This window comes from Phaseolus vulgaris, chromosome 6, assembly GCF_051622355.1.
Source record: "Phaseolus vulgaris cultivar YP4 chromosome 6, ASM5162235v1, whole genome shotgun sequence".
NCBI classification, from domain to species: domain Eukaryota; kingdom Viridiplantae; phylum Streptophyta; class Magnoliopsida; order Fabales; family Fabaceae; genus Phaseolus; species Phaseolus vulgaris.
In genome coordinates, this window is record NC_143503.1 from 30332312 (window position 1) to 30358853 (window position 26542).

Consider the following 26542-nt stretch of genomic DNA (forward strand, 5'->3'; position numbering starts at 1 on the left):
AATATCAAAATTATTAGATAGTTTAAAATTATCTTAGATTAATCTATACATCATAGCTATGATAACGAATCACCTATTATTTTCTCAAGGAGATCGTCATTCAACAAAATCAAGAAATGTTACTGTTTTTTAACACAAAAACAAAAGTTTTAAAATTAGATATATGTACTTGCTAAGATATTGTATCAAGTTTAGGAACGATCAACAAGGAAAAAAGATATAAGAGTTCATTATTTTTGTTGCTTCAGAATAAATGGGGATTGTGTAAAAACTACTTACTAAATTTATTTAATAATGAATTGATCCAATGTAGTTGTAATGAAAGTGGTAGATAAATGGAGGAATAGAAGACAGGTAGGTGGGTGCATGTACCATGAACAAAACATACATATAAGTAATAGTTTAGTGTTAGTGATACCAATGTCAATAATGGAAACAATTATTTAGAGTAACAATGCTTATGATAGTGAATCTCTAGTGATAGTAAAGAAAAAGTAACCATAAAAAATAATAGGATACGGTGGAAATAATTATTTGAATGGGTGTAATGGTAGTAAAAAATTATTGTTTTCACTTTTTATATACATAATAAAGTTAATCTCTGTTCTCACTTTTTAAAAATTATTGTTTACACTTTTGATATACATATACTATAATAATTTTTGGTATTCTAAGCGCCAAATAAATCCAATATTGTTATGCATATATTTCTTTCTTTGGAATGACACTTTAATTCTAATATATACTATTTTCTTTATTTATTTCTTAATTTTTATGTTCTTATATATAGATTGGAAAAAAATGTCTTTTCCTTTAATTTAATAGTGTTAGAATTCTAGATCTTGATCACTTATCAATTATGTGATCTCATTCAGAATGGAACAAATACTTGCAACAAGATTTTCATCGCTTTAAGTTAATATTTAAAAATATTGAAATAATAAATATGATAGAAATCCTACATTTCACCATATACCTATTTATAGAAGTGAGGAGTAGGAATCCTCTTCATATTATTGAATTTGAGATTATCACAACTTTAGGTTAATCTCGTCTTATCATCACAATACATATTGATAAGAACATTAATTAATTTTAATCATTAATTAAATTTATTAATCGTTTAAGATTCTCAATCTCAATATGACATCCATAAGAGTCATCTCTAAGGTTTATACGACCTCAAAAAGGAAATATCAGCCATAAATTACACTCTACTATCATTTAAAAGAATTTTCTATCTATGCATATAGCTTTTTTTTTTGTTGCTTGGTAAGCTATTAGCCACCGACAATTAATTTTAACCAGTGACCCAGTGCCACAAACGAAGTGCTCCGTAACTGGTATGGTATAAATCATCCCACCATTTTCATTGAGAACTCGAATGATACGATCCCTTTACAAATACATGTAGGTGTACATTCACCAAGCATACTAAAGTACCATCTTGGTTCTTATACATTTAATACTAAATATCCAATGAACCATATGTAAAAATTATATGATCAGTGAACAGAATTTCAAATATTCTGTGAAACAACTCAGTCCCCGGGTCTCTTAAAGAGTGGGGAAAAAAACTCATACAAAGCAATCTATCAAACAAATGAAACTGGCATCCTGGTTAGTGGATCATCAATATGTAGTGCTTGGTGAAAGCATAAGCGAGCTAATGATTATAGTTTGTATTAACATCTTCTGGGCCTCGCCTTTTCTTTTTCCCCTCTCCATGTCTTGACCTTCTAGGTGCTTCATCCTCACTTTCACTGTCATCATTCCGGAAGTTGTTCACAGCAGGATGATCATCCTGGTTCGCTTTGTAACCTTGCTGATACTGCATATCATCATCAGGTGCACCACTTTGACTGAGCATGTCTTGACTCTTACCCTGCTCTGATCCGGAGCCATACCTATCATTTCTATCAGTAGTTCTTTGATCTCTTTTGGCAAGACGGTTTGTGTTCTGAGGTAGGGGTGGAGGTGGTGGAAACATTGGAGGCATATTAACCGGCCTACCACCTCTTGGTGGATTTGCCCCTGCAACCCCCATCCCCCCCATAAAGGGACCACGTCCAGGATTCATCATCATCCCAAAGCCACCACCTGGAAACATCCCAGGCTGAGAAGGTCGCCCACGAAACATCATGGCTGCTGGGGGACCTCCAAAATCACCAGAGAATCTGGGACCGTATGGTGCAAAAGCACGGGGCCCCACACTAAAAAGATCTGGCATACCAAAACCGTCAGGTGCAACGGGCCCATAGGACAACCCATCACCCATCATTACAGGGTTAAAGCCCTGCATTCCAGGCATGGGTCGGGCTCCACGTGGAAGAGGCATATGAGGTGGCCACATCATACCTCTGCCCCTACCCCTGCCTTGACCAGCTGGCCCTACACCATGACCAAAGCTCTCATCCTCTTCATCACTTTCTTCCTCTTCCTCTTCTTCATTGTCTTCAAATGGAACAATATCTGGATTTTCTCCACCATTATCTGGATTCACTCCCTTTGCTTTCTCTTCTTCCCGTTTTGACTCGGCTGCAACTGAAACGGCCTGTAAATACAAGAGAGCTGAGATTAATCCAATTCTTAAAACACCTCAGTTAAAAACTGCAGTATATGTTTCGCGCATCCATCCACTAAAATAGCTTACCATTGATTGATATGTAATGCATAGTAAATGATAAAATATTGCAAAATCTGAGCAGTTGATTTTAACAAATTTGAACACGGCTGATTCCCCAAACCCCAAAATGGAGCTCCAGACAAGAGTGCTAGTAAAATGTCAAACATGAGATACTTGAAGATGGTTGCACGAGTTTTGAAAATGCTCAGCCGATGGCATTAATATAATCTAGCAAAAAATATGCATGATGGAACAGGGACTTTAAAAAATTTTAAATAAGACCCTATGTTATAATTAAGTTTGAAGCAGATCCTGCGGATCATGAATCTCTAAAATGATTAATGAAGTTCTAACATAGCATTCAGCTAGTGAGAATCTATTTTGAGAACTATTTTTAGTATATGCATACAGTCGAAATCATTATAATTATATGTACTTGTAATAAAGATTCGGAAGACTACGAAAACCTAAAATGTAACTTAACCTATTAATTATTTAGTCTAATTTTTTACTCTATCTTTACCCTTTACCTAATTTCTATCTAATCGTTAAAAATTTCAACCCCGAGAATTATAGAAGAGAATATTGATCCACAAAAACTTATAAAAGCCTCCCACTATAATGTTATGCTACAAAACGTTGCCATGACACTTCTAATTAAGATTAGTATTTCAACTTGAGTGTTGACCAATATCTCTTGAGAGATTAGCTAATCATTAAGGAGATTCAGGATAAGAACTAGCATAAAAAATTAGGCTCAAAGTCCTCTTTTTCTAAATTTCCTTATAAAAAGTTTGTCCACCATAGATTTCTGAATTCCAAAGGTCACACACTAATCATTATGCCCTTAACTCCACCCCCCTCTCTCTCACACACGTGTGCACACACTATCAAAGGTTGACAGCTTGGAAAAAATGTGACTATCGTAGCATCTTTTAAGTTTGAACTGTGTTTAACTACATAAGATTGTTGATATACCAGCCTATAATCATGTCTGAAAATTTCTTATTAGCAAAAATGTCCCATTTTATATCAGGTAAAACAAATATCATACCAATCCAAAGATACTCAGTTTCTCATTGTAACATCCAGACCATTTTGCCTTTCTCCCATTAGTACATCACGATTATTACCTATTGGTTTCTATTCACACAAAAAAAATTATGACTCATAGGAGAATATACCATAAGTTCACCATCCGGCTCAAGATAAAGCAACGATGCCAGTTGCTCTCCAATTGAAGGCTCCAGCTCCTGACAATCTCTACTTATCTGCAATTGCATACACAGAGAATATTAAATACTAGTCATGAACAAACTTCCCCGCAAGATTAATTTGTTAAGTGAAAGCTCATAAAGTGAATTGGAGGTATAATTTGGCAAATAAACATAACAAGGAACAAGGAAAACAACCGATACATATATAGTGCTGAAGTATATGGTCACACATGGCTCAATGATTTAAAAATGTATCCGACTTTCACAATACAGAACATGAAACATCTACACTAAAATAAAACTTCAATTAGATTTCAGCTGCCATAAATTTCAGGACATGCCAAAAATGGTCTGTTCTTGGTCTTATCACTTTGTGTTATGGCCCTATAAAGATTTAACCTAAAGATTAATAGCCAATTTTAGTTTCCACAATCAGCATGCATCCGGTGTGTAACAAGAAACAGACAGTCTCATCATTAGGAAGCTGGTTGATGTAGCTGACTGGCAGCTGTAGCCAAGTAAATCAACATTCATTTGTTAAATGTCAAGCAGTTAATAATGATATCATATCAAATGGTCAAAAGTGACATGACACCTACACCTATTATATATTATGCTTGGTAGACCTATTCCCTAATAAGCGGTGATGCAGAAATGGTTACTAAAGGAACCAAGTTAGCAAAAGATTAAAAGTTAAACAAGAAAAGATAAAATTCAAAGTATAGGGTAAGAGAGAGGTAGACCAATTAACATTTTCATAAGGATCACATCGAAAGTCAGATGGGTCCAATTCTTGGCAAGAAGAAAGTTTCAAAACACAACTATTTTCTATATAAGAACCACTAGAAGATTTCATACCAAGACAAGAGTAAAGAAAGAAAACAACTATCATCAAGCTTCAAATTAAATCATAAAAATGGGAAAGATAATACCTTCACTGGTAAGTTCTCATTGTATGGATTCCTTAAATGGCGAGTTTTGTGGAAAGACAGTTCACATAACTGCAAATAAGAAACATAATTAGACAGAGTTAATGTAGAGAAAATTACCATATATCATAATGCAATTTCCAATACTAGTTCATGCACAAATTTCTCCCAGTAGCTGAAGCTCAGACACAACCATTAGCAAAGGCAACTCTAGTAAACAATGAAAAAGAAAACTATATGTTGGTGAGTCAAACGACTCACAGCAAGTTATTGGACAATTGTTTCTTTTTTACTCTTTTTCTTTCAACCCATGAAAAATAAACACAAAAGATGAATTCCTCAAAAATAACAACAAACTTCTTTTTCTTCATTTTGGGTGAAAGGCTATTTCTCAACTGTGCAACTGAGCAATCCTAAAATCTCAAACAAAATATCTTAACTTATGCTCAATAATAACCACAGACAACAATGGTAATGGATGATCAATTTGTGGTTAGAGAATGAATTGTATGCCGAATTTGATAGAGGTTTGAATGTTCCGAAGATGAATGGGGGGGAAGAAACTTGAAATTATGATAATTAAATTGCAGCATCTGCTGGTTAGAATATGAAAATTGTGGGTGCAAGATGTCAAATAACTGAAGCAGATTCTCAAATGGAAGCTTCTTCAATTCTGTGATAGCCATTAGCATCTTCAGAAACTTGTTTTTATACGAATGTTTAAACTAATGTAACTTTTAATTCATGGATAGGAGCACACTAGAAGACAATTAATATGGAAATGACAAGAAAAATATCTTCGAAAATCAGATGCTGAATATCAGTGTTAAGAAATCATAAATCAGGTATAAATTAACTGTTTGACTGTCATGACAATGAGATACATTACATGACATTAATTCAGTAATTCCATCAAACTATTAAGTAGGTTACTAAGGAATTTTAATTCTTCTGACAGATAAAGTTGAACATCCTTCTAGTTTCCAACACATTCTCGAAACTATTGAAGGTTCCAACAAGGCAAACCAAGTTAGAAGTCCACAACTCCCTCAAAGGTCAAGTTTTATATGGAGAACATTACAGCGGTGCTTAGCATGAAAATAATTTCATAGGTTTGTCCATCAGGAAGAGTAGGTCCAATATGAAAATAGCATAAATCCTTATATAGGTTGAAACAATCACCTCTATGTTTGGTTGGCTCGGCACAGTCATCCAGCAACTTAAAATGATCCATTGCAAGGCAAACCATTTTGTTTTCCCTGGATGCTATATGCTTCTCATCAAATAAATATACTACCTTGGTGCTTATCTAAATGACCATGATTTTATAGGTGATGATCAATAAGGATTTTAAGATTCTAAAACTATTGTTTTAAATATCGGATTATTAGGATAAAAATATCTCAGTATCTCCATACTGATTAGAAAAAAAATATCTTCAAAATCTTCCTATTTATTTTAATATATTTTTATTTTCTTATTTTGAAGAATTTGATTATTACAAATAAGAAATGATGAAAATGTAATTGATTTAATTATCATCAATAAAATAATTCTTTATTTCCTCACATGATTCAAGTTGGTATCCGAGCTCCAATCTTGGGAGCACTTTTTCTGCCACCACGTTAATTGTGGTCACCATTGTTTGCAATTGCTATTGAGGTTTGGTGGGCCAGAATGGTATGACTAAGTCCTCTAAATCGTATACTTTGACCATGAAAGGTAAGAGTATATTCAATATTATTGTTCCTATCTCTTAGGCTATATAGATTATTGATTTAGAAGCAACTAATCACATGATTCTATTTCCTGTGCTCCCCAATTCATATATCAAAATGACTAGATAACAACTCATTAGAGTTGCAAATAATGATAGTGTACCTATGTTCGAATCGAGAAATATAACTTTAGAATCATCTATTATATTAAAAGACGTTTTATATGTCCCACAACTGACCAATAGTCTCATTTCTATAAGAAACTTACAAAAGCTTTGAACTGTTCAACAACCTTTTTCTCTTCTTATTGTGTATTTCAGAACCTTGCCACAAGGAAGATGATTTTAATTGCTAAGGAGCAAAGTGGTTTGTGTATATTGGAATCCAAGGACCAAAACAATATAAAGATCATAAGTTAGCAAGTAAAATAAAAAACATAAAACAATGGCAAATTCCCAAGTATGGCTTCATCTTAGAAGTCTTGGACATCCCTCATTCAACCTTATCAAATCTTCTTCTCTCATTTGTTAACTGTCAAAGCATCACTGTGCATCCTATTTCATCTGTTTGATAAAAATAGTAATTTCCCATTTTACTTAATTTGGTTTGATTTTTGGAAATCTGTTTAGAATCTATTGCGACTAAAAAGACAATGTAAAATTTTAAAACATCCCCAGAACAGCAATTTGAAATTTGAATTTCCCTTTAGCAATGGCCTTATTTAAGTATGATTATGGTGATTTCACCCAAGACTATTGATATCCTCGAAAAAATTAACACATGGAATTTGTTGAAGGAGTTTTTATACCTTCAACCATTTAACCGAGAAGTTTCGCCCATAATGTGCAGTTCCATGAGCATATTTCCAGTTACCCCCAGCAACAGAACCGCCAATTCTAGATGTCATCTTTGCACAACCCTGCCAAAACATACATAACTTCAGGTTCAGGAAATTGGCCACAGCCACGGAAAAGCTATCTAAGGGTTCTTTTTCATTTTATAAATGAAAATTGTTAAGGGATGACAGGAAGCATTTGATGATCATAGTGGATTAAGTAATCAACTAGGTAAACATAATGCATATTAGAAAATTATAATTAAAAGACTATTCCTCTTGTTGAATTAAATCATCAGTAAAAGACCAATTAACAAGCAATCAATAATATAAAACTAGTTGGGTTAATGCATTTCATCATGCCTAAATTAGCAAATTTAAGCATAACAACAAAATCAAAGAAAGATTATCAATTATCTCTCAATTTCTCCAACTAAACCATTGTGATTAACTTATCTCGGGTATTTAAATGACAGTTTTACAGGTTATTTGGATTCTGATATGGAACTGTCATGAGAAGTTTCAAGAAACAAATAATACATAGATAAATAAGAAAAAACATGCTAGACAAAGATCGTGGTTGATTAAATGTCAAAAGAAACTACTAAAACAGATAATTGTTCAATAGAGAAAGAGATGTGATTTTTATTGTTGGTTTGTCAGCTAAATAAAATACTGGCAATTTATATAGAAAATATTAGAAGTGATAGCAGCTTCTAAAATCAGTCTTTGATCTACTTCTAAAAGTTATCCAATAAAAAAATAATACTTTTTATACAATGCACACGATAGAGTAGAGAACTTGATATGCCATTGAAAATTTAAGAGATAAAAAGGCCAAAAGCAGAGCATGATATGCAAAATTATACAGTCTGTGATGAAACATCCGACTTTTGAGGTTTCTATTAATTAAAAAGAAGTACCAATGTCACCAACAGTATCATGGAAGTACTTATATGAAGAGGCCGTGTTGAAGATTTAAAACATAGGTGCCAGAAAGATAGTATGGCGTAATCACCATACTAAATATGAAATATTCTCACATTATTTGAACATTTTACAAAAATTGATAAGTTATTTCTTAGTCAAGAATTAAGCCTATAGTAAGCCTGTAAGCTGAATATGTTAATTTCCAGTTAAATTGGCTAAAAAATAGATCATGGCCTAAATGCATAAAGTTTAACAAACCTAGCCAAGTGGTAGGATTAATACAAAACATACCTGGAAATGTCTAGTACGGTTGACTGAGAAAATCAATATCACATTTTCCACAGAGTCAAATGCTTCATTCAGTTTGGATTCATTGCTCCTTTGGGTTGCCCATACTCCTTGTTGTACAGATAACTCCAAATTTTCACGATTGCAACTTTTAACAATAAAATACCTAAGGTTTTGGTGGGAAAGTATATTAGAGCAATTCGCACTACAGAGAGCATGTTGATTCAACTAAAGCAATACTTCATAGGTTTAAATATTCAATTTGAAGGTGGTGAACCCCTCATGAAACTTATCCATTTTTAACTTCCAAACCAGTACATCATAATGTAATAATCTCATTTCAGTAATTGGCGCTTGATTAAAATCATCCATCAGGTAGTGCTAGTTTAGACTCTACAAGAGGATCAATACCATAACTTTACTTGAATATCAGAGACAACACAATAACAAGTTAAGAAAACAGAGATCTCTGACCTTTTAATGTCAAACCATTTATATATAAAAAAAAAAAACTTGCTTCTCTCCTTCAATGTCACGACTAGAAATCAGGACAGTATTCAACTATAAGGAATGAAGTAAAGCTCCTTACAACAGAAAAAAAAATCTGTAAACAGAAAACCAACAGTAGAAACAGCAAACCACCCTAAAGATTGCTGAAACAAGTAAAGAGTGTTGGATGTTCAGACTCAACATGAGAAAAGTGTTGGAGATGAGATCCTAGTAGTTGTTGTTGGGCCTATTGGATCACCCATTATCGAACCATTTATAGATGTCAAACTTTACACTTGCATTGTCTAGTCCTCAACGTGTGAGGAGTGTGTTGGAGATCCTATATTAATAATATGACCAAAATAATGTAAATAAGTAATCTTAGAATTTGGACTAAGGACCTAATTCAATTACACAAAATTGGCATGTAAAATGATGATTATGCCTAAGCTTTGTACGCTCTATTTATGCTATACTTTTAATTGATAAGGAACTAAACAACACCCTTGAGGTCACAATTACGACAGCCCTCCAAGAGGTTGCAACTAAGGCGTCCTACCAGTAATCGCATTTAAGGCAGCTTAGGGTTAATTACAATTAAGTCGACATTCCAACACTCCTTACCACACTCTAAGCTACCAACTTAGATTATGGCTTTGAAGGTTTTAGATTATGGCAATGAAGGTGGCTCAACAATGGATCTAAGATAGGCTTTAATACCAAAGGGCATACCCCTCCTTCTCTTCTCTTTCAAAGAAGCTCTTGTCAAAGTTTAGAAATTATTCAAACTTAAAATCAAAGCTATCAAATTGCATTTCATTCTCAACCCGTTGAATCTTCTCTTTGTCCCTCCCTCCTATTGGGGCTGAAGTTTCACCAGGACTTTTCTTAGAAGCAAAGATAAGATCCAATAAAAATACCACCACTTGGTGATTGCTTTCTTTTATTGTTTGTTTTTCTCCTTGTATAAATTCTTGGCTCTCTAACTACCTGAGGCTTCATAAATACCTTCCCAATTAAGAGAAGGATCATCATAAAAAACCAACTCATATCCCCATCTTCATTATCATTATCATAAGCCACTTGCCCCACTAACCACTCATTGCATCACCAATGTCATTCAATATAATAGGGTCTATGTCATCCCTAATATTGTATCTTTGAGCTAGTTGTTGGTTAAACTTTATGCAAACCAAATCATGCAACTTTTTGTGGCCAAGTCTATTCCTCTTTTTTTAATGAATTTGCATCATGAATAAGTAAAATGTTAATTAATTTCTTCCTACTTTCTACAAAAAAAATCAATAATGAAATAAATCAAATCATGAAAAATAATTATTACTTGCTTTCAAATACACTAAAATTGCACTCACATCCCAGTGAGCTAGATATCAAGCTTAAAATCTTGACTGCTAACTTTTGCAAGTTGAGTGGTGTGACCATAATTCTTTCACCATTGAACTATAACCAAAGTGACTTAAAATGTAAACTTGACCCAATTTAGAAGTGTTTAAGTGTCTCACATGGGGTTGTGATCTTCCTTAATTCTTTGGCAAAGTCATCACCAAAGAGTCCACTTCCACTCTTATAAAGAACTTCTGATATTCTGGTTTATAGCTTCTTCTTCTTTTGTTGATTCTTTCTCGAGGCTTGATGGGATCTGGCTTTGTATCTTGAGATGACTGACCCTTTTGGGAAGTGTTTGTTGTGTCCTTAGTTATCTGTCGGTTTATATCACATGCCAGGGGCCATAAAGTTGGCATGCTCATCTATCATCAATGATTGTAAATACATCCTTATATTTACTTTCATTGTTATTAAAAGACTTCATTTTTGTTTTCTTGGTTTTTCCCATTACTTCATATATATAGCTTATAGTGACTTCCACAAGACAAAATACGTGAACAAAATGAGTCATGACTTTGAGAGTAAAAACTAGATGATTCTAAAACAAAAGCATAAGAAAAAAATTTGTAACTTCCTTACACAAATTGTACTTGCCCCATTTATATGAAGTGAACATCTTCGTCAAATTTCATTTCTTCTGAGGCAACCTTTGTAGTGATAAATAAGAGGTAACAAATCTTGTAAGCACATGTCTTACCAATCCCCTCTTATTTGTGAATTGTCTCAACAAGCTCAAGGAACTAAAAGGGCTACATGTGAAGCCAACAAGACTAACTGCCTCTTTGATACTAACTTGCCTTAGTTTCTCCTTTTTTTCTCTTCTCCATTGTAGCAGTTGGATTTCAACAAAACATAAACCCCTTTCTTCCACCACTATTTCTCCCCTTATCATTACTAGTTGAGAAAAAATATAGTTCATCTTCACTCTCATTCTTATCACTAGCCGCACTACATATATAGATGAGGTGGCCCGTTTTTTCTATAAACAATTTCCAAAGCTCTTCTCTAACATTTTTTGGGGTCTAGTTGCACTTTGCAACATTGCCCTTCTTTACCATTATATGTTCTTTGGCTATAGTAACTCCTCCTTTCATAATTTTTCCACAATAATTACAAATGGTTTTGTTGAAGTTTAATTCATACATCAGAGGAGAATGTTTCCAACCTAGGTAATTTTTGTGGGACGTTCTTAAACTGCCACGTTCAGTTGCCATTGTAGTTGTTAGAAAATAGGTGATCAAATGTTTCAAATATTCAAAGAATAATTATTGAGTGGAAGAGAAAAAAAATTAGGGAGGGTGTATGGTACTAAACAAAAAGGAAATAGAAAATTAAAATAAAAGAGGACTTGCATTGGAACTTTAAGTGACGGGATAGTGGTAGCAAGCACAACTAGACAACAAGTGTGGGACAATGGCGACAGGACAACAATTACATAAAAATGGCAATGTGGAAGGCAATGGCGGGACAAACAAAGACGTTACATAAGAACAGAGGAGGCTATTGCAACAGTGTGGAGTGTGTACGCTATGGGTGGGGTAGTTCATACTGAGGTGGTTGAGGTGCGTTAGGTTAATTTTCTGTTGTAGTTGTTTGGGTTTGGGTCGGTTGCATGGCCTAATCCCTTTCCAAAAGAACACTAGCAGGTTGACCCAATATGTGTGACCTGAAAATAAAAATATAAGAGAAAAAAAGATAGTTTGTAAGTGCCTCAAGTGGGGTCGAGTCAGGTCGCGTAGACCTAAGGCTTCTTCCTTAACTAGGGGAGCGTTGTGCAGGTTCACGATTTCTACCATGGTCGCTCCAAACCGCCACTCTTCAATGCCCAATATAGCCTTTATGAGCCATCTACAAAACCCAATTCGCCACCGTCATGTTATGGTGGCTAATGGAAAGTCTATTACCAAAATTTGCCATCATCGTTTTTTTGATAACACTGAGGCTTGTCTCTACCTAATATGGGACACATTCACCCTTTCACCTATCAAAATGAAGGTGCATGAGGCTGCATTTTAGGGAAAGCCAAGGGTGTCCACAATTAAGTGGACTTTCCAACAATCAACAACCACCACCTACTATTCACACGAACTCCCTCTTGTGATATGAGGTTTGTCAAGCCTTTAGTTCCACTAATTTTGTTGTACAAACTAATAACTTGTTTTGGTTTGTTTCATTCTCCATCTATTGGTTCTTGTGTCCTTAACTCTATGGCTACTAATTAGATTACTAGTAACAAATCTCTTTTATCTAACCTTTCCCTTTTAGTATTTTACCTTGCTAAAGGCCTTCAGGACCATCTACTTAGGAACACTTTTGACTTACCTCTAACCACAACTTATTTGTCTTTTCCGGCCCTCTCGCCAATTACACAAATTCAGTCATGCCTCTTACTTTATCTTCTAAGTGTAGAGCAAAAGAGAAAACTAGAATAAAAAAATAGGAATACAAGAGCACACTCCTTGTTCTATCCAAGGCCTACCCTCAAAATTGTCAAAAGCCATCTTCACTTTCCAGCCTATCCTCTATATCATTTTCCCCACCATTATTACTCTTATAATCTCCAATTCCTGTTGCCAGTTGTCCAGTCTGTTGTTTGCCATTACCCTCTCTCCCAATCAATTTCTCCACTCTTTCACTCCCTTCTTTCATTGTATTTCCATCTTCTCTTTTTCTCTCCTTTCAACAGGCCTTCACTGCTCTCAGGTATATCTTTCTGTTTCTTTCCCCTTGTATATACTGTGTGTCAATGGCAATCATTTTTTTCAGGTAATAAAAAACCCTGACAAGTTTTAACAATCAGTAGCGAAGAACTTGATGCTTATCCTGTTTGAATATTATACTTCCAAGATGGACTAGAAACTATAATGAGGACTTTGTACAGTTTACAATTAAGTTTAAATACTTTAAAATCAATAAGTGGCAAAAGAAAGTAGAAAATAAAATAAATACACTAAAACGTATATGCGTTATGTGTAACCAACCAATATTATACAGCATGAAATGTATGTGTTGACTGCCAAGTAAATGGCAGTTTAAGAAAAACTAGCTACAGAAGGCAAATAATTGTATAAACCCCCAGACGGAAAAAACACTTAAAAATGTACCTTGCTTATAGTATTTATGTAACAGTAAGCATACTCAAAATATTTTACATAGGTTGACTGAAAACTACAAGACCCTGAACACACCTAGATATTCCTTGAGGTAAAGGGGTAGCAGCTCTACTGGCTTGATTAGGCTGGCCATTAGCAACATTTTGTATTTGGTTCTGGCTGACCTGCTGCTGCTGAGACTGTTGAACTTGTTGTTGTGGCTGGGCATTTCCCGACTCTGCTGGTAATGGTTTTCCAGTCACCCCTTGATTTGTAGAATTAGTTCCTTGAGGAAGCTGGGATTTTTCAGCTTGTTGGGTATAGCTAGAACCCCTTTGTTGGAAAAATTTGTTTGATGAGTTATAATTGTAGGAATATAAATGTTGGATCTTCTGAAGGACCTCTTCAACAGGAGGTGGAGGACCAGGAGATTTCGCATGTCTATATCGGCAATCAGGCCCATTGGGACAAAATCCCAACTTGTACCTGCAGATGCAAAAGTTTTAAAATTAGAAGCTAATACAATCTTATTTATCTTATGCAAAGAAGTTAAAGTAATAAACAATTGAACTCAACAAACATAGAATGAAAAACATTTTCTTAGACAAAAAATGAAACTGGGGTAAAAACTCAAATGAAATAATAGTTGTATAGCGTATATCCTCCCAGACAACACTGAAAGAAAAAAAATAGAGGACTGCGTACATAATCCAAGCATAACAAACCAGTAAATCCCTCCTAACTCTTTGAATATTCATCAAAGAAGGCAACTTCGTGTAAAATATCATAATGATGCGAAGAAGCAATTAGTAATGCTCCATCAATAACAAATAAGGTAGAAACTTATTTGCAAAAACTCATTTCCCTCCAGTGAAATACACCACAGATTATCACAACGCCATAGAATCTGACCCGTCTCTCTACCCTCAACCCCTGATACGAGTCACAAACTCCTCCAACTATTATGGTCTACTAGTCAACCCTCTGCTAAGAAATCGAGCCAAAGCTAAGCAATCATCCCAAAAAATCCAACAGCTAGAATGCAATGTAAAATCAAAGTAGAAACTATAATTCAAATGTTCAATCATAGAAAGAAGAACAAAAGTACTGAACATTTGATCACCTTGCCCATTCACCGCCTTCCAAGTCTCCATCAACCAGTCTAAAACCCTATACAAAATATCACTCAATTCATCTAATCAAACGTCCTCGGTTATATATATATCAAGCAACTTGGTAGTACGTACATAAGATTTTCTTAAACCAATAGACTTGAGAGCACAGATCCTTTACACCATTACGCACAACCAAACCAGAAACAACTCACACACAATATGACAATATTCAATCAAACACAACCAAAACTCAACAAAACAAAAAACCTTTAAAAAATTGAATACCAGTCTTCACAACCTAAATAAGAAAGAACAATACATACACAAACATGTACATATACTCATACACTTACATGTTACACTCCTTGATGTCTTCATTCGTGTGTTTATACACGCAATCCTGTTCTCGACACTCTCCATAGAGCCTGAAGAATCGGCAAACAGGCATCCGCGCCTTGTCGTACTGGTGCAGAAACCCACACGCGTCGCCCTTCATGCACAGGCTGCGCAACCAGTGCCGGCATACCGTCTGACGGAAGCTCCGCCGCCCGGGGACGTTGACGGCCGCGGGTTCGGTTCCGGAGGGGGTTGGGGCTGGAGGACCACCGTTGGACACGGCGGAAGCGGCAGCGGAGGAGTCGTGCTGGACGAGCGGGCCGGAGGGAGCGGCGGCGGCGGAGGGAGCGGTGTCGAGGCCACCCTCGAAATCGAAGCTGAGGACTCCCTCGGAATCCTCCATTGGAATTGAAGAGTGGATTTGAAGCGATTAGGGATTTGAAAGGGGCGTGTGAATGTGATGCATTCGGAGGCGACGGAAGAGTTTGTCACTGTTGTGGAAGAAATAGGAGAGACTGAAACGGAAAAACTCAGCTTGCTGGTTCCTGATTCTGGAGGGCGAAATTGGGTTTTTGTTTCTTTTGTTTTAGGTTTTTCTTGGGTACCATATTTTTTCTTTTGTTTTATGTTTAATAAGAATAAAAATGGTCTTGATTTATATGGCTATTCTCAAAGTTTGGAGTTGTTTTTTGAGATGATATTTTTGTGTGTAATTTTTGGATGAATGAAAATCACAATGAAATAAGAGGTATTAAAATTACTTCAAAGATTAAATCAGTGAAAACTTAGGATAAAATGTATTAGTATAGTATGTATTATATAAAATAATATTTGTCTTAGAGTCTTTCCTTTTGAGTAACATCTTTTGTTTAGCTCTCTTTTCCATAAATTTTATAACAACTAAAATTGAAATTACTTATTTATCATGGATAAAAACCATTAAAAATATCCACAACATCGCATTTCAAATATATTTGTCAAGTAATATTTCATATACCGGACAAAACAAGAATCTCTAAAAATATTAGCTTAACTATAGAAAATAACTAAAGAATATGAATTCACTTTCTGATTGAAATAATGTCGAGCTATATTTTGCTAAATCGGTTATACGTCTGAACAAATTTTATCGGTCTTCTAATCGACCACATCCACCTCTCCGTTGAAAAAGGTTGTGTGCAACACTACGTAACCTCATACATCCACTTGATCTCCCATAAAACCAACAAGACAGCCATCAAATGACTTAAGCCGGTTTAAAAGAATTTGGAGTCAGTGGTAGGTATCCCAAAACATCACATCAGTTAAACTTCTCTGATCAATCAATACCCAATGTACATTACGACCCATTGTGATGAGTGGTAACACCACAGGATCATTCTCATGAGAAAAAACATCTCCCAATTCAGCAGGTGTAATAGAGAGAGGGAATCAAATGAGGCTTGGGCGCATGGATTTCTAAGGAAAAAATTGCCCTAGAATATCATTTTTGGTTGGACGCCGAGGACCCTCCCCCGAAAAACCCTCTTGTTATAGTATGAAAGTCTCCTAAGATCGGAGCTCCGTGGTCACGTCTTTTCGGCTAACCTTCATCTTCTCGTTCCTTCTCTTGAGGATTTTGAAGATACTTTGTTAAATATCCTCTTTTAACTAACCCAACAAGCTGATATGACAAAGTCAAACATTGCTCAATATCGTGACCGCGGGCTCGTTGAGACTCGCATCAAGCTTCATTTTGACTTCCCAGTGTGCAATCAATTTTCTTCAGGAATTGCAACTTATCAACAACAACTTCTTTTGTCATTAGTGACTTATGCGATGTGTTAAACTTTAGACGAGGCAAGTCATATTTTGGTTGGCCCTTTCTTGCACTGTCTTTCTTGGCCACAAACAAAATATATCTATTATCACATCGTCGACCAGAGGTCGTTTCATCAGTCTTCGATCCGATGATCTCATTCGTTGTCTTTGTATCTTCCTTGCATTTGTTGTTCATTCGCTTTTTTTTTCTTCGGATCGCCTCCTCTGCCTTAATATGGGTTGAAGCTCATTCTCATACTTCGGCCATAGACTTCGCTCGGTTTCGAAGAAATGAATCACTAAATGGGTTGACTCAAAGTCTTTTCACGAACGCATCCACCACCATCTTTTCATTTGGGTTTTGGAGGCTTACCAAAACCGCGCATAAATGGTTTAGATATTCTTTGAGGGGTTCTCCTTCCCGTTGTCTTACATCGAAAAGGTCGACCAATTGATGTTATTTTACTTTGTTGGTCGATAATTGTTCCTTCAATACCCTGGAGAATCCTTGGAATGAGGTAATGTAACCATTTGGGACTCCAATGAACCGTTGAAGGGTTGTCATAGTGAACATGCCCATGAATATATTACAACGTACAGCGTTCGACCCGCCAAAAATTATAATTTGGACTCGGAATGCTTTCAGATAACTTTTTGGGTCTTCCATCCTAAAAAAAGGAGTGACCTTTGGTGTAATGAAGTGAGATAGGATTGACTCCATCATTACTGCTTGCGAAAACGGCTAAGGGTTATCCCTTCATGACATATTTGGGGAACGAATTTGTGCATCTCTCCTTGTCTGCCTATGTATGGTTCTCCGCAATTCTTCGTTGGTTCTCTATAGCTCTTTGTTTATCTAGACGGTGTCTTCCATCAATTTTCTAGACGAATCTACCTCTCCTCGAAGTCGTTCCTGATCGGTTTGGGCTACGAAATTCCTCAACTTGCTTCTTCGTCTCTTCATTGTCTTGTTGGAGAGCTCGCATTGTCTCCGTGATATGTTGTAAAATGGGTGCTTTGTTTCCATCTTGTGTTAGAGTTCATTTTCTAGTGTTCCTCATGTTGTTTGGCTATTGATTTTTGAGTTTTGGGTGTTAGGGTGTTAGGGTGGTGAGCATGATCAGTTTTACATGTCCCCATAGTAGTAGTCGCCAAATGTTTTCACCAAGCTAAAGGTCGGAAACTTGGAGGTGATTTTCAACATGATCTCTTTACAAATGTAGCTCCTAAATGTGTGGAAGTCACAATGAGACGAAAGAGACTCTACCGATAGACAATACTCTAACAATAAAACAATATTTACATTATTATTGAGAGTTTTCCCATTTTATAGCATCTTCTGCTCATTCTTTTTTAAGAATTATATAACAACTAAAATCTAAATCACTCATTCATTATATAAAAATCATTAAAAATACTCACATCATCACATTTTAAGTATATTTGCCAAATAATATTTCATATAACAACAAAACAAAATTCCTGAAATATTAACTTAATTATAAAAAATTACAAATTTATCTTCTCATCAAAATAATGTTGAGCTCGATGTCAGCTAACCGAGCTATTCTAACGAGTCTCACATGGCCAGTACAATGGCAACTCCGATAAAATAGTCGGAAAATTTTAAATTCTTTAATATGGTTTATAACTTATCCTCTGTGCTGAGTAGATACTTTTATCTCTCATTTTAAGATAAAAACATTTGATAACTTAATCTAGAAAATCTTATTTAATTTCTAATTTTGTTTGTATTTGTTATTTCTTATATTTTTAATTAATTGAATATTTTTTTATAATATTTTAATAACTATGTTAGATCTAGATTCAATTCAAGCAAAATAAAAATAAATAAAATGTAAATATATTATATCTAGTACTGAATTCAAGAATAAATAAATATATAAAGCATATATAGAATTAAATATTTTTATCAAAATTGCATATTTTCTAAAATAATGGTACTTAATATCTCTATCTTTAAATAAATAATCAAAATTTTGGATTAAACAAAAAAATAGAAGAACCAAAGTTCTATTTAAACTTAATTTTAATTATTTGTCAAAATATTAAAAAGGTACACAAAGAAATCGCTAAATAAGTCTGATGTTTATAATTTTTTTGTAACTTCAAAATTTTCTGTGAATAATAAAGAATATACTCAAACGAGTGTATTAAAAGAAGAAATTACTGTATAATATCAATTATTCCAACTTGTTTTTCTGAGGCTTATAACTAAGTTTTATTAATTCTTATTTATAAATTAAAAACTATAGTAGATGTCTTAAAAATTAACCGAAATAATAATCAAATGATAATCTCAAAATTGTAAAATTACAAATTATAATAAGTTGTTGAATACGAGGGAGGATAAACTGAGTGTTACTATCTTTAGGCGTAGATTTAAGAGACAAACTCTGTTCACAAAAACAAATTAAGTCTTGTCACTATAAAACTGGGTTTCTAAACAATTTTAATATACTGACATATTTTACAGACAATTTTAATAAACTGAATTTTAACACCTCAAACGAAAAAACAAACATAGTAAAGAAGCTTTGTTCCTTCACCTCAATTCCTTTCTTCATGAATACTTTAAAAAATATCTAAATTACCTTTTATAGTTTTTATAAAATATTTTTTATAATTTTAGAATGTGAAATACGAAGAATCAATTTGTAAAATCTAAAATCCAAAATTTAAAATTGATAATTTATATTTTAAATTGCGTAATCCAAGATACATTTTGAATATATGAGCTACAGAGAGAAATCATAGGATGCACAAAGAGATCGTCCATATTTTATATCTATCAAGAGGCCGGATCCAAAATAAATCCATTTTCAGGAATTACTTTCTGAGTGTTTCTTCCCGTATCTCCATATGCTATTCTTTCACCTCCATAAATTTTTTATATTTTAAAAAGTCTCTTTATAATATTTCAGATTAGATAATTCAGAAGTCTTTTTTCAAATTCGTAATTAACTTTCAAATTATGTAATCCAAATTTTTTTTTCCAGATTCATGATTTCGGATTACATAATCCAGAAGTCTAGATTAGCTTTCAGATTATGTAATTCATAAGTTTTTTTTCAAATGCGTGTTCGGATTACATAATCTACAAGTTATTCTGAGATTCAGATTTTTGGATTATATAATCTAAAATACTATTTTTTTAAAATATATTATGAATTACATAATCCGTAAGTCATTTTTAAATATGAGATTAACTTTCCAATTATGTAATCTAAAATATTGGGGTGCCACAAGAAAGATAAAAAAATATATGGAGTTGCAGGAAGAAACAGTCTTACTTTCACTCCCTAATCAATTGAACCTTCTCTCCATTTTTATATGAAATGAAAAAAACATTTTTAAATAAGAGTGGGAGGTACAGATAAAAGATACTTCCGAAATCCCCTTTTCAAAATATGTTTCTGAATTTTAATTTCCATAACACTTTTCTAATTCTGAATTTTCTTTTTTCAGATTTTTTTTCTGAATTTTCTTATTTTCGAAATCTATTCCAGAATTTCATTTTGTTTTATAGAATGTATTTTTGATTCCAGATTTCATTTCAAACATGAAGGATAAATTTGGAAATTTCAAAAAGACATTATGCGCAGGTCACAATTGATAAGGTACAGGAAGAAATTGTCCAATTTCTTTTAGGGAAAAACCATTAGCATTTCTATTTTACTTTAATTAAGGAAAATAACAATAACTATTGAACCCATCAAAGCTTCCCACATAGAATGCACCAAATTGTTACAGTCGCCCGAAATTGTCTTTTAAGTTGTTTCAGGGACTATGGCGGTATAATATAGGAATGGGCAGAATAAAAACACTTGGTATTTAAATCTGATACTGTAGCATACTAATTAAACCGAAGTAACTTAAAACATCAAAAGATTCAAAGACTGAATGAAGTGGAAAGATAAAATTGACAAAGTAATCCTCCAAAACTGAAGGAAAAGTGTACACTTAACCCACCGTTACCTTTCAGTACCAATATCAGGTACCATCTCAATAGCCTGTAATATCTATTGCAATTTAAACAAATTCTATAACAAATGAATACTTAGTAATCATAACTACAACAATTATGTCATATAATTAACAGTAAATTATATTGTACAATCTCAAATACAATCCAAGATTCACCAATCTATTCCCAAGTCTCTAGAAACAAAGAGTTTGTCAATGTATTGGATTAGAGGTGCTGATGCAGTGACATAACTTTGCATGTGAACTTTTGCTGACGCCTCTGAAGCAAAGATTACAACAACAAATACAAAAGAAAAGTGAACATCATAATCACATCAACTTCAAATTACTAGACAAGTTTGAATAATATAATGTTTGACGATGACTTTCCCTTTTCCTACTTTTGTACACTGGCTTGATTTACCTTTGAGAAAGAACGGTAAAAAGCAGAACCACAAGAAACAATATGATGAAACAAATAGAAATAATATCGTGTACATTTTAACCTTTTATGCTTCTACAAGCTGTTAAGAACATAGTATATGTTTGGATTTCTGTTAGAACATTAATTTGAGTTGAAAAGAAAAAGCAATTCATTGTAGTTTTTAGACCAACTTGAGTTTGTGGTAAAATTTTGCTTCTAACTAGATCTAAAAAAAAGTACCAAACATATTGGCACAATATTCAATAAAAACTGAAAGTTGATTTGAATGCTCCACAACTGAAATCCAAGCACACTCATAGACGTGTGGCTACAAAGTAACGTTGGATCTTAAAGAGGAAAAGCTATATCATCACATCACAATGCGGGTGGTAGATATATTACTATGCCACAAACTTCAAGGTTAAACTAGAGATGCAACTGCTAACTTATAATAGGCAGGGTAAAATGATTAACCATTCCTGATTCATCATACATAGATTTCACATAAATGATATCTCTAAAACCAACTACACTTTAATTTTTTTTTCAGGATTTAAATTCCAATAAAAGTGTGCAAGCAAGCCAAATCCTCTACTTACCATCTTCATTGAGTTTCTTCAAAAGTTGTTCCTTCGTAGGAAGGACATACATTCCAGCAGCAACAGCCTTCCTGATTGCCCAACCATGGTGGGGTGCAAACACCTGATCATAAGCTTTGGAAGCTGGATCCTTAAGGGAATTATTCCTGCCAAAAAAGTCATCCAGTAACTCACTCATATACTATCAGGTCTAATGCCATGCGTTTATTACACAGAAGTATTTGCTGACTTAACATAAGAAACAAACTTTTGCTAACATTTACCAACAATGCAACCCCCCTCCGAACAATAAGGCTGTGGATATAAAAAAAATGGAAAATATTCTCAATTTAATCAATTGCTATTATTTTTCTGTTTCATGAAACTGATCGGGAGTATGCAACTGGTCACTAATGGTCAGTTACAAAGGAAACACAACAGGTAAGACAATTAGATCAGTTACCAGCCTTAACAGATTGCAACCATTTTTTATGGAATGAACATCGAAAATGACAGGTATGAAGAACAACCATAAATGAACATTTAGTTCAACACTTAACAGATTCTTTTAAAGGAAAAGCACAAATTTTAGGCACCACCAACACGGCCAATAAGATCAAGGTGTTACAAAGTTGAAGATTGGACACACAGCTAGGCAGGCCTCCTACTTTCCTCCCATATTCTACTGTTCAGAAACACAAACTAAATAAACAATTGAAAATAAGTGGTAAATATGGAACTTTTATTCCTTATGCCTTAAGTCATAGAAAGCAAAAGGGAAAGACCTCAATCGTTACTCTTCTCTTTTCTCATGGAAGAAAGCAGCTTACCCTTCAGTTTCATTGCACTCTATTTCCACTCTTAGGCAAGGTTCTAGAAACGGTCCACAATCAAGATTTTTGGTGTCTCCTTGACCATATTACAACTGCAGTCCCGTTTCAGCAAAATCAAGGACGTGACCAAGCTACAACCACAACTTAAAACCTAGCTCTTCAATGTCTTAAAATTATTCAATGGATAGCAGCATATCAAACGTGGAATTCTTTAGTCCTATTGTTTTAGTCATACAAAGCAAAAGGGTAAGACCTCAATTATCACTTTTCCACATTGACTATTGCGTACCCGTGGATGAGTAATGGAAGTTACTCCTTTATTTTCATTGCACTCTATTTCCACTCCTTTGGCAAGGTTTTAGATAGCAGCCCGCAATCACAACCACAGTTGCAACAATAAGGTTTTTGAGGTCTCTTTGACCATATTGCAAAAGCAGTTGCAGTCCATTTATAAACTAAATTTCCAAATATCAAGCATCGCGACTAAACCACAACCACAATTTAAAATCTCGCTCCTTAGTGTCTTAAAATGATAATTCTTATTCCTCACAGTTTCATTCATATAAAGCTAAGGTGGAAGATCTCAGTCGCCACTCTCCTCTTTCCCATGGATGAAAAACAGAATCTATCCCTTCATTTTCACTGCACTCCATTTCCACTATCTGGCAAGGTTATGAAAACAGTGAACCGCAGCAATTGTGATGGTAAGGTAATACCAAGATTTTGGAGGTCTCGACACCACATCACAACTAAAATTGCTACTGTAACATCAAGGTTTTGGATGCCTTACCTACCAAGTCGCAACCTAAATTGCAGCCACAATTTTCGATAACATCAACAATGACAATTACGGTGTCTTAATAAAATTGTTCAAAACACAATGTAGCAAAGTTTAAATAGAAGAAATTAAGCAAATAGTAAACCAGTGAGTGACGCACATACTCAGTAACTAGAATCTGCTCAAAGAGTACTCTGACCATGTCAAGTCCGCGCTTCACTCTGAGAAGATTCCGCGTGTGGCTACCTCCCTTCTTGACAGTGCCACCACGGACATCCAGCTCAATCAGAGAGTGTAAGCTCTGAATAGACTTCGACGCCTCAGCCAGATCATGAACCTGCCATCACCATATCAAACAATCAACCACGATCCATTCCAGAAACTGTCACAACAAACAGCATCGAGTGAAAAATAAATAATAAAACGGTTTAATCGAACAATCCTGAGTGACGGAGTGGAATACCTTGGCAACGTAATCCATCTCGGCGAACTTGAAGGCGACGCCCAAGCAACCAAAGAGAGGGGAGACGAGAGCGCAGGCATGGGAGAAGGGAGCAACCTTCACCTCCGCACTCGGCGAATCGGCGACGACGCTTGCGAGGTCCTTGAATGCCTCTGCAATTCTCGGCAGAGTTCTGTCACCATTTCCCTCTGCCATCCACAACGATGATCCTTCTCTTCGCACTCTTCCTCTGTTCGGCTCAATTCCTTCGTTTGCTTCTTCGGCTTGTTCTTGCAACTTCTTTCTATGCGATTGCTTCTTCCAAAGGGTAAAGTCTGCTTCACCTACTTCAATTTTACATGGAATCTCGTTTTAGTTTTTATGCTTTTAAAAATACGATTTTAGTTTTGTATTTTTCAAATAAGAACATACAATTATAACTTTTCTTTAAACAAATGTTTAAAAAACATCTCAGTTTAGGAAATGAAATGAGGATTAATCCTTAGAATTTTTTCCGATCTTTATAATTTTTTATCGATTATGAATAAGCATGTTTTGATTTCAAATTCATTGAAATGTCGTAATGGGTCAATCATATGTATTTAATGTATTTTCTGTTATCAAGTTCAGAGTATATTTATCAATTATTCCATCAAAGAAATTATTTATTTTCAAATTCTGAATTTCGTCATAAATTTATTTTTAAAAAACGTCTTAATATTATAAGAGAAGAAAAATGTATTTAAAATGTACTTCATTTTTATTTCTGAACTATGTGAAACTACTGACCCTATCATAACAATATCCAACACATTTAAAAAAACATTTCTAAATACTTAAAATTTGTAAAAGTTTAAAAATAATTATAGGAGCCTGGCCTAAGCTCCATTTAGGTCACGCACTGAATACATCAAACAAAAATTCACCAAATTCAACTTATATCAGAATTATTTAATTTAATTTAAATCATTTTACAGATTTTTCAAACAAATTCATCACAAAAAGGATGCTAGTGGTGTGATAATAGCATGTGATTTTGAATATTTGAGTTTGGTATTGAATTCTCCATGAATTCATATATGTTCAAACAAAATTATGAGGGAAGAACTGTGTTTCGCTTTTTTGTATTTCTCACGTTCTTATGCACGTTGAACAAAATATCACTATCAGATAGCATTCACAACCAACAATGCAATGCAAACACTCAAAGTTAGTAACTAACTTTGTATGTTTTAATTTTAGGTTAATACAGGGACAAATGAAGCAAGAGAAAAAGAAGAAAGCTCAACAGCCCAAAGTGCAAGCATGACACTATTTTTGACGAGCAGATTGGGATATATTGTAGATGGTGTGGTTGGATCGAGACTGAAATCAAATATATCACGCCACCATTTGTAAGTACTGTTTGGACTTGATGATTATTTGTAGAAAAATAATTTCATTACTTTTGGATGTTAAGTGTTATTATTTGTTGAACTATGATGATACACCACTATTGTTAAGTATATATGTGTTTTTTTCTTATTTAGAAAAGAAAAAACAGGGATTGATTGCTGCTGCAAAAACCATAGGACTTAAATAAGTTTTTGCTACTTTGTGTTTTGTTCTGATTTGATGTCATGTTTTATGAAATCCATAGGTTGATAAAAACTACTGAAGTACGGGTCATTTTTGGGGTTGTGCTTAATACAGGTGGATTCTAAAAGATATGGTGGTAGAAGGGTGGCAACTGATGGAAGTAATATCTTGAAATTAGATAGGACTCTGTTGAATGAGTCTGGTGATGAAGATCAAACTGCTGCTGCTACTGAAGAAGATGTTGCTCCTGCTGCTACTGAAGAAAATGCTGATATGGAAGCTGGAAGAGATGGTGCTGGTAGTTATGAAGCTGGACAAAATGCTGGTGAGCATCACATCCATGACATCCATGTCACCCTGTGAAAGGTTGATATTGAGCAAAATGAACAGTTTTGTGGTCAACAAAGGAATCACCATAAATTTTGTGTATCTCGCTTAAGATTTTGATAAGCAAATTGAAGCTATCCAAAATCAGCTCTTTGGAACTCCAGTATGGGAAAGATGATTGAAGATTTGTTTTAGTCTTAAGTCTTTTGTTGTTGTTCGATTTATGATGAACAATCTTATATTTGCTGGGTTTATTTTGTTTGAACAATTTTATATTGTTAAATTGTTTTTATACTCTTTTATTCTATTTGTAAAGACAAACAGGGGAAGAATATGTTGGTTTATTTGCTATTTGAAACTGACTTTTGTGTTGATATATTGTTGTGCATGAAACTCTAATTTTCACACTTACTTCATTGGTTTTTCACACTGATTTGATTTTGTGGTTTTTCTTTTATGAATACATATCTTTTTTTTATTATGTTTCGATGAGGTGGGTGTTCCTTAAAAATTATGAGTGTTGTTTAAGAAGATACAATAGGAAGTAAATGTAATTTTTTTAGAAAATTAATGTATTTTTCCTTTTTAAAATTGTGTTAGAACCGTATTAGAATTGTCATAAATCTAACAAATACTTTTTGAATTGGACACTTCACGGATATGCGTGTCATACAGGTGTCATACGAGTGTCGGTGTCCGATACAAAAATGACACCGACACACCATTTTGAAAGGAGTTTTCGAGCTTTATACATTGTTATTGAAAATAATTTAAAAGCATTTTCTAATAGATTTGGTGTGTGTCCGCGATGTT

General features: G+C 34.2%; 2 protein-coding genes across 3 annotated transcripts; both read right to left on the bottom strand.

Moving 5' to 3' along the window:
* Positions 1-1346: 1346 nt before the first annotated feature.
* CPSF30 (cleavage and polyadenylation specificity factor 30) lies at positions 1347-15643 on the bottom strand. Its single transcript, XM_068640018.2, has 7 exons — positions 15000-15643; positions 13628-14017; positions 8547-8709; positions 7299-7409; positions 4776-4844; positions 3811-3897; positions 1347-2554 (listed from the first exon to the last, which is right to left on the bottom strand). The coding sequence occupies exons 1-7, from the start codon at positions 15383-15385 to the stop codon at positions 1667-1669; spliced, it is 2094 nt and encodes a 697-aa protein (XP_068496119.1). The 5' UTR covers positions 15386-15643; the 3' UTR covers positions 1347-1666.
* Positions 15644-20703: 5060 nt separating this feature from the next.
* Positions 20704-24232, bottom strand: ACD11 (Glycolipid transfer protein (GLTP) family protein). Of its 2 annotated transcripts, none has more exons than XR_016521512.1 (4): positions 23846-24179; positions 23543-23719; positions 21793-21938; positions 20704-21049 (listed from the first exon to the last, which is right to left on the bottom strand). XR_016521512.1 is itself a non-coding variant. In XM_068640022.1 (4 exons), the coding sequence occupies exons 1-4, from the start codon at positions 24038-24040 to the stop codon at positions 20943-20945; spliced, it is 621 nt and encodes a 206-aa protein (XP_068496123.1). In that variant the 5' UTR covers positions 24041-24232; the 3' UTR covers positions 20704-20942. The 2 variants fall into 2 exon arrangements, 1 of the variants encoding a protein (XP_068496123.1); XM_068640022.1 differs by having other exon boundaries at positions 23547-23719; positions 23846-24232.
* Between the last annotated feature and the right edge of the window lie 2310 nt (positions 24233-26542).

Coding starts and splice junctions, on each gene's coding strand:
- CPSF30 (XM_068640018.2), bottom strand. CDS start 15,385: ATGGAGGATTCCGAGGGAGTCCTCAGCTTCGATTTCGAGGGTGGCCTC. Junction 8,710..13,627: donor TTACCTCAAGGAATATCTAG/GTGTGTTCAGGG, acceptor CCAAAACCTTAG/GTATTTTATTGTTAAAAGTT. Junction 4,845..7,298: donor TCTCGGTTAAATGGTTGAAG/GTATAAAAACTC, acceptor TCTTATTTGCAG/TTATGTGAACTGTCTTTCCA.
- ACD11 (XM_068640022.1), bottom strand. CDS start 24,040: ATGGCAGAGGGAAATGGTGACAGAACTCTGCCGAGAATTGCAGAGGCA. Junction 23,720..23,845: donor AGATGGATTACGTTGCCAAG/GTATTCCACTCC, acceptor TGGTGATGGCAG/GTTCATGATCTGGCTGAGGC. Junction 21,939..23,546: donor GAGCAGATTCTAGTTACTGA/GTATGTGCGTCA, acceptor CTTTTTTGGCAG/GAATAATTCCCTTAAGGATC.